This window comes from Olea europaea, chromosome 18, assembly GCF_002742605.1.
Source record: "Olea europaea var. sylvestris chromosome 18, O_europaea_v1, whole genome shotgun sequence".
In the NCBI taxonomy this organism is placed as follows: domain Eukaryota; kingdom Viridiplantae; phylum Streptophyta; class Magnoliopsida; order Lamiales; family Oleaceae; genus Olea; species Olea europaea.
In genome coordinates this window covers 26,373,141-26,381,830 of record NC_036254.1, presented here as the reverse complement: position 1 = coordinate 26,381,830, position 8,690 = coordinate 26,373,141, and the positions used below count along the sequence as shown (strand labels likewise).

General features: G+C 33.5%; 2 protein-coding genes across 3 annotated transcripts in view; both read left to right on the top strand.

The window, feature by feature from the left end:
• The window catches only part of LOC111366932, a 17,241-nt gene extending 14,072 nt beyond the window's left edge, over positions 1 to 3,169 (top strand). Inside the window, exons 16-19 of the mRNA XM_022987615.1 lie at positions 1 to 28; positions 375 to 434; positions 977 to 1,243; positions 2,567 to 3,169. Of these exons, the coding sequence (XP_022843383.1) occupies positions 1 to 28; positions 375 to 434; positions 977 to 1,243; positions 2,567 to 2,695 (484 nt within the window). The 3' untranslated portion in view covers positions 2,696 to 3,169. The remainder of the gene's footprint in view (positions 29 to 374; positions 435 to 976; positions 1,244 to 2,566) is intronic.
• Positions 3,170 to 4,063: 894 nt separating this feature from the next.
• On the top strand, positions 4,064 to 6,962 carry LOC111367990 (peptidyl-prolyl cis-trans isomerase NIMA-interacting 4). Of its 2 annotated transcripts, none has more exons than XM_022989149.1 (5): positions 4,064 to 4,180; positions 5,113 to 5,250; positions 5,378 to 5,487; positions 6,344 to 6,486; positions 6,602 to 6,962. In XM_022989149.1, the coding sequence occupies exons 2-5, from the start codon at positions 5,115 to 5,117 to the stop codon at positions 6,642 to 6,644; spliced, it is 432 nt and encodes a 143-aa protein (XP_022844917.1). In that variant the 5' UTR covers positions 4,064 to 4,180; positions 5,113 to 5,114; the 3' UTR covers positions 6,645 to 6,962. The 2 variants fall into 2 exon arrangements, with proteins under 2 accessions (XP_022844917.1, XP_022844918.1); XM_022989150.1 differs by lacking the exon at positions 4,064 to 4,180 and adding an exon at positions 4,236 to 4,254.
• The last annotated feature ends 1,728 nt before the right edge of the window (positions 6,963 to 8,690 follow it).

The window sequence follows — 8,690 nt, the reverse complement described above, 5'->3', positions numbered from 1 at the left end:
GTACAATGGCTCAAGTGAAATTTCAGAGGTTAGATTCCCTACCAAATTAGAGGGGCTCTTCATTCTTCAATGTTTGAGATTACTATAACTCGAGTTTTATCATCTGATTCCTAGGTTCAGTTAGTTTTTACTTAATATAATTCTACATATATATATGTGAGCTTCTGAAATTTTTTGTGTACCCTCTTTCATGAGATGTGTTAATACATTTGTGTTGCAGTATATTGTGAGGAAACATTTTTCTATTTGGGTGAATGTATAGAATTAGATGAGGCAAGGCAACCCCTCACGCAGCAGCTTTGAACATATTTGCTAGCTTTAACGTAGCTAGTTCAATGTTTCTTATTTGAAGTATTGATTGATTTGGATGGCAGATCATAAGATGGATGTCTAAAACAATTGAAGATGGCGACTCCAGGGAGCTTCCTCCTTTTGTAAGTTGGTAACATGGAACTTATGACAATTTTTGAAAATAAGCTTTTCTATCTCTTGTTTTATTTATTTTTATTGTTCTCTTATAATCTCCTTGTCTATCTCTTTCTATATATGCATGGCATTGCATGTTCTGTTTTGTGGTGTTTGCACGTCTTAGCATTTCCATGTTAGTTTTTATTTATACAGCAGATTTAGGCTGGGCACAGCTGGACTGTGCTGGGTGTTATGGTTTCTATAATCTCCTGCAACTCCTTTTTTAGGTGGCAGGAGATTCCATTCATGTTTACATCTTCATTTACCTAACTGGTTTTATTTTATTCATAATGTGACAGCATAAAATCAGATATTTAGGCAATTTGTATTGATATGCTTTTTCTATTAGCATTTAGGGGACATTATGCTCATTTTCTCACCCAAAGGCTTGTGTATATTAATTTTTTTAATTAGTTATTTTCTGGCACTTATCTGACTGAGATATTTAGTTGCCCAGTGAATGGGGTCATCTGATTATTTGGTCTTTTATGTACACCTTCTTTTGCAGAAAACTAAAGTTCCTGAGCTATCTCCGGAGGAGGCGGATTACTTTTGGTCCCAACCTTCAGAGAAGTTCCTCTCTTCAGGAAAAAGCATAAGACATTGGACCAGTGGCCTCTACCTCCAAATATCTGATTGGCTCAGTGATCCTAGAATCGGACCGTCTTTGCTTTTTGCAGCAATGATATCATTCAGTTTTATTTGGCTAAAGCTAAACAGAAGTCAATCAACTCAACCTAGCAACCGGGATGAATCCAGTCAATCAAGGGTAAAGGTGAGTGCTAGTGTACAAGTCAACTCTATTTTACTTCTACATCCAGTTGCCATGCAAACCAAATAAATGGTATTAGGAGTCATTGACTTTATTGCTTTTGTAACAATTTTAGACCACACAGAGGAATAATTCATATCAAACCTGAACTGGATAATACAAAACGTCAATCATATGATATGGGCTACTATATAATTGTTGTATGTATGTAGAACATGGACACACTTTAAAATACACACATCGGAGATTTCTTCTCTAATAACTTATACTAAGAAGAAATTATTCCATAGTACTCAATACTTGGAATATTAATTCTGGAACATTTGAAGATGGTTCTTGCAAATTGTCTGCGGTTTTAGATTTTTAATGTTATAGTGGTTCCATTGCTTGAGATTATTAGCTTCAAAATATCTATCATAAGATTGTTGAATCACTTGAGTTATGTTATTCCTAGCTTCTGTTGCTCGGAGTCTCCATTTTATTGGAAGTATCTGGGTTGGACACACATGAGAAGGATAAGGGTATAGGATCCTTAAATCTAAAGGGGATCCTTTATATCGTTTATGTTATTTTTGTATTGTATTAAAAATGATTTTTAATTATTTTTTCATGTTTCTAGACTTGAAATGAAGTATCACAATTTGCAATCTAATTCGTGATAGATTTACTGTTGAATATATAATATATCACTAAAGGGTGCATCTAAAATTTAGTATATAAATTTCTGAAGTAGTTTTTAGTTTATAAAATGTATCCATGTACCGGTGTCTAAAGTTTTGATCCTCTTTAGCCATATCCTTATATCCTAAATTTTAGCAAAAAAGAACCTCCTCCTAGATATTTTCCCGAGTCAGACACACCCTTAAACATAGTTCCTAGCTTTAGGATATGTGAATGTGATGGCCAAATGCTTTAATCACATGCAACTATTCTAGTTATTGCCAATACACGGTTTATGGTAAAAATCTTTGGCTATATAGAATCTAATAATTAGGCTTCAAATTTTACCACGTTGTCTTCTCTCTTCTCCGTAGTTTTGGATGATGCAGTAATTTTTCATAATGAGCTGAATGTATTCTTAATCGGCAAAGATTGTTTCAAATTATAATTTTGTAATCAGTACTTCTCTCTTTGCTGCCTTGAGTTGGTTAGTTTGGTTATTGGCTTCTGTGAATTTTGGTTCATTTACTCTCCTTTAATTTCACCTTGAATTGGTTCTTGCATTCCATCTATAACAACTTCTATCAGATTTATTATCGCCGCTTCTAACATTGTTGGCCATTTTAATGTTGAATTGTCACTAACAAGATCGTGGCTTCACTTCAGGATGAGAATAGACCAAAGCGAAGGAATCGCCGAAAAAATGACTCAAACAAGCTTATTCCACCTTCCATCACTGACGAAGAACCAAAAGATGCTCAGCAAATGCGATTCTCAGATTCGGATTCTGAATAGCAGCGTAAAAATGAATTTCCCTTGCTATTAATCTGGGATAAAAGGAAGGACATGCCTTCTCGGGGTATCATGTAGAAAACGATCGAGCGGAAGTATTGAATCGAGAGCTTCAAGAAGTCACCTAAGGTTAAATCATTGACCATGGACATTCTTGATTACTGGCGTGTCAATGCTTCTCATGAAGTAGATAAGCGTCGTGGATTTTTGTTGCCAATTTCGATATCGAATTTCATTTTCTACGTCTGATTTACATGCAGATTTGGAGATTACTAATTATTAGCAGCTTCCTTAAATTTCTTGTAAAACTTCATTTCTTGGTCAGAATTGAACTCTATAATAGGTTGGTAAAAACTACAATGATTGTAGGAAGGAAGGTGGATGCTAATGGATGCGACGGAAATTATACATGCATTGTATATCTGGTATGCTCGACTGGATAAGATTAAGCTTGGGAAAGAAATCATTCAATGTGAATTATCTCAAGTGAACATGATCTATTCCATTTGACTTGGGGCCACTCCACTAGCTACTAATCACGGCTAAATAATTTGGATTTTATTAGAAAATAATTGGAGAATGGAAGCTTTTCATAGGCCTGTTTGAGCCACATTCTTTAAAAAAAAAAAAAAATACATTTCTATACATTGATTTGAGCAACACATATTTTAATAAAATAATATTCTCAAGATTTTGTTTGTTATTGTGTACATTGTTATTGAGGACTATGTAGGAAGGGCAATGCTATATGTATAATGAATTTTTACAGAAGGATGATAGAATTTCAATTGGCAGTATTTACTTGGATGTTGGGCAAGGAAAAAAAATCCAGCTGCCACTGCAACACTTGTAAAGTTATCTGGATAGAAATTTTGTATAAACAGATTAATTCATGTGGAAAACAGATGCAGGTGTTAATTGTTGGCTATATAAGTTGATTTTTTTTTTTTATTCGTGGTAGTTATTAACGAGTCCAATTGTTTACTAAACGATAGCCAATTAGAATTATCGAGTACAAGTTGGTTCCATGTCTTAGAGGAGCTGTTTTATGGTGATCGTCAAACTTGTTTTCCTTTTTTCTATTGGTTTCTACTTGTAAGTGAATTCGACATGAAGTCAATAATATTATTAACATTCTTGCTAAATAAACTTTGTAATTTCTTGGGTTGGTAGGTAGACCTTGGAATTTCATATTTAAATGTAATATTAATAAATTAAATTAGATTTTATGTTAGAAAAAACAATAGTTTCATATTTGAAAACAATCTCAATATTTAGCAAAACAAGATAATAATTAGAAGGGAAAAAAACTTTATAAAAAATGAAAAAAAAATATATATATATAGTCATAAGGGATAAACTTGTAATTTTAGCACAAGTCCATCAGCGTAGAACTACAGCAAAGACATATATGTCCCTGGCAAATGTGCCTCAGACTTCAGTGTTCGATTTCATCGTACAAATTTCCCTAAATTATCAAATTCCAAGGTAGAGTTCTTCAAACCCAGTTCTTGCAATCGTTTTCGCCATATGGATATATCTGAATTTATCTTAATTTTCAAGTAATTGACTCTCTTATCTCATTTTTGTGTTACATCTTTTTCTATATTTGAAATCAATTGATTGTGATAAACTGGATGTAGCGTAGAGAGAATTTTATTTACTGTGAGTGTTGATTGAGTGTTTGGAATAAGGAGATTTTCAGAGAACTGAATAAAAGATTGAATTTTGTTGGTGTTTTGGTTTTTAAAGCTTTCCGATATTCATTTTGTTTGGTGTGTATTTGGTAGGGCGCTGTTCTTGATTCGATAAAAGTATATTGTTTGGGCCTATGAGAGTGGAATTGTTAAATATTTTATGAAGGGGAAAATTGTAGATTTTTATAAAATATGTTTGATTACATTATTCTTGCTTGATTTTTTTTTTTTTTCTTTTTCAAAGAAAGGATGTGATCCTCTGATTGTGATCCTGTAAATGCTTATTTCGTTTTTTTTTTTGGTTAACTTGTTGGAATTCTTTGCCTTTCTTAGTTCTTAGTTTTGGTTTCTGGATTGATTGCACTGATTAAGTTTTATCCTTGTTCCCTAGGCAAAGTTTTTGTTTTCATCGGACTTGGTCTCTGTTTCTTTTGCTACTGTAATTCAATCTTTCTATCCACTCTTCTTCTTATTCATTATTTTGATTATAATATAAAGTATGTGTAGCTAAACTTAAAATTTACTTTTAAGTAATTTTATTTTATTTTTTGCCAAAAATATTTGAAGCTTTTTAAAAGTTACGCTTTCCTGATTTACTGTGAAATCTTACTTTTTTTTGGTATCTCCAACAAGTCTTTACTTACTGTGAAAAAAATAAAGAAAATGGAAACAAATTTACAATTTCTTAAGCTTAGAAAACATGCTGATAATTCTGTTCGACAGTTATGGGAAAAGACTCGAAACCTAAGGATGCAGGAGGAAAGGGTAAGGGAAAAGCTGGTGGAAGTGATGCCGGTGCATCAAAGGACAAAGGCAAAGGAGGGAAGGGTGATGGCCTTGGAACCTGCACCTACGTCAAAGGTTTCTTCCTCCCTTTTATGAAATTGATACGTCAATTTAAAAGTCCATAACAACATAAAGTTGTCCATCATTTGCAAATTTATTGCGTGTTACACTTTTTTCCCATCCTTTATAAACTTTTTACCAGCTAGGCACATCTTGTGTGAGAAGCAAGGAAAAATTAATGAAGCGTATAAGAAGCTACAAGATGGCTGGCTGAGTAATGGAGACAAGGTTCCACCAGCAGAGTTTGCTAAAGTAAGTATAGTTCATCGTTCTTGTTTTCAGTTAGTAGGAATATTCAATTAGATGACTGTAAATTCTCGCTTCATATTATTCTAGGCACGAGAGATGGCTTGCTTAATTTTGTGGCAGCCATATTATGTTAAGGATCAAAATATTGTCTTCTCACTTGAAATAGATATTAAAGTTATGTAACTATCCGATACATCTAGAACACACTCGCCAACTGTGAAGCATGGACTCCGGTGGGTGATATGTCCAAGTCCAAAATGTATCGGACACAAACACTCCTTAAACACTTCGGAACTTGTATTTGGCATACCATTTGATTTGTCTTATTCATTATATACTTCTTAAATATTAAACACTTAAAAGGGACAGTTTCCAAACTCGCCCAGCACCCTTTGAACATACGATATGGCATGTCTAATAGTGTTCTTATTAACACTTGGGGTATATGTCCTGGACGATTCAAGGACACAGAAAGGCAAATATTGTGAATTTTGGAAATTAATTCATAGAAATTTTTAATTATGAAACTTTTTAATTGATTATATATGTATATGTAATTTAAAGAATTTAAACCAGCATGTATCCAATGTGTCCGTATCTTACTTTTTGAAATATCGTGTGTAGATGTCTGCGCTTCTTAGCTTTGCAAAACACAAACTTAGAGCATGTTTGTCAAAGCTTAAATTATAATTTAAGTTAGTGAAACATAATTTTATCCATACATTTGAAGGACCAACAATTTACTATCCTCCCCACATTTTGTAGGACCACTAGCTTATAAGCACTTAAAAGTACTACCAAACAAGCACTAAGCCTGGTTGTAAGTTGTTGATCTGTTTCTTTTTCCATTGTTCTTCAGCTAGCTGCAGAATATTCAGAATGTCCGTCCGGGAAGAAAGGTGGGGACTTGGGATGGTTTCCCCGTGGCAAGATGGCTGGTCCATTTCAGGAGGTTGCGTTTAACACAGTCGTTGGAGCTACCTCTGCACCATTTAAGTCAACGTAAGTTTTCTCATATCCTGAATTTCTTTCTTATAATTACTCGCTTCTCAGAATTATCTATTACCACTCATTGTGCTCTGATATTTACTGATTTCATTTTGCTTTGTAACTTCAGACATGGATACCACATTATCTTGTGCGAAGGAAGGAAGAACTGAGATAATGGCCATGAATGTGAAGAAGTAGCGCCTGTATTCAGTTATCTGATACTTGCCCTGAAATAACATAATGTTTCAAGTCAGCAGTTGAAATGATGTGTTCAATTAATACTGTGCATTTGTGGTTTAACGTATATGGGAGAAACAGTAGTTTTTGGTCGTTGACTACGGGATTATTATCAAAATCAGCTCCTGAATGATAATAGCCACTTTATAAATTACAACTGCTTTATGTTTGTTGAAGTTATAGCACTTTTTGACCAACTTGAAGGAATTCTGAACCCTAAATTAATGTTAGTTTACTGTTGGAAAGGTGAAGTGTTCAATGGTTAAACATTGTCTAATGCTTACCTTAGTGAAGTGGTGTATATGAGTTGAAGTATATTTTTTGAGTTATGCTACACAAATTGGTTGACAAAATCACACCCACACCAATTATTTCAAAAACAGGTTTTTAAATTATTTGAAATCAATAATCAAGATTTTGTCAACACACTTTGTAGCCCAATTTTATATAAGTAGCTTTATTGATATTTTTTAGACAGAATTGAGAGGATTCTGTACTTCTTTTGCAGGAATGAAAGGGGTTCAAAGTTTCAATACCACTCGATTGCTTCAATTAGTTGTGACATGGTATGAAGCCTCGAAAACTCGAGTGCCCTTCCTTGATTTGTCATTGGTTTATTTGACTAGTATTGCAAGATAATCATTACGTCTTTGAAGACTTCGAGTTTAAGCCATCAAATCAAGGATGTTGATCGATTGAATGATTGGCTCACATGTAGATGACCGTACCTAATTTTGATATGAGAGCTTATCTAGCGACTAAACCTTCATTTAGCAAACTTATATATAATTTACGGATTATTCTTTTTGTACAAAATCATGTACAAAATGATTTACAAAATCCACAAGTGGTGCCCTCCTATTGGAGGGGCGACAGTGGGGTTAGGGTTGGTAACGGTTCGGTTCGGCCAAAATAATAATCTCACCACCAATTTTTTGACCATACTATAACCGCGCCATAATCACGTAAATCGGTTCGGTTCGGTTCGTATCTTGGTTCGGCACGGTTCGATTTCATTAATAACCACAAAAATAAATTATTTTTTATAGGTTCATCCGTCAAATTGATATAAAATAATTTATGAAAAAAGTCAATGAAAACAAAAATGCAATATTCCAAACGAAAATGCAAACATTATCCCAATTTTCAATTGTAAAATACAAATTTAACAAACAATATTATAAATATAACAATACTAAACTTTTCTTTCATTCTTAATTGTTATGCATCGAAATTAATTGATTCATTCTTCCTCACAAATCTTACCAGCATATATCAACACTCAAAATTGATTCATATATAGTAAATAAGAAATGTAAGTAGAGAATACAACAATACTACATATTTCAAAATGGTCTTAACTAAGATTTAAATTAAAAAATGTACATCTTCGTTAGCTTCCTTCTCGCTAAACATTGCACAAACTCTAGAGTATAATGAAGAAATAGAATTTTCTACACACAATAGAAAAAAAAAATAACAATAAAAAGAGTCGTGTGTGAGTTTGTGGTTTGTGGAGAGTAGCGTTTGCATTTATATACTGTCATACTAATGCTATTATTATGGGCCAATGGTAAGTGGGTTGACCGGCTGAGTCAAGTAGATGTAATGGGGTGGGATTTTATTTTGGACTAGATAGAAAAGTAGTGTAAAGCTCAATAATCAATTCAATTTTTTTATTTTTTTTTAGCAAGTAATCGTTTCGGTTTCGGTTCGACGGTGTAAATACCATATCCGTACCGCCACGAACCGGTTCATTAAAATAAAAATCATATCCGCTCTATTGTACCATCGGTTTGGTTAACCTCAATTTTCGATTTTGACGGTTCAAATTGTCATCCCCAAATGGGGCCAGCTACCCCTCCAATAGGGAGGCGTCACTTGTGGATTTTGTAAGCCATTTTGTATCATATTTTGTACTTCTAGCATGGTCCATAATTTACTTATCCACAACTCATTTCTATTTATTTATAAATTAA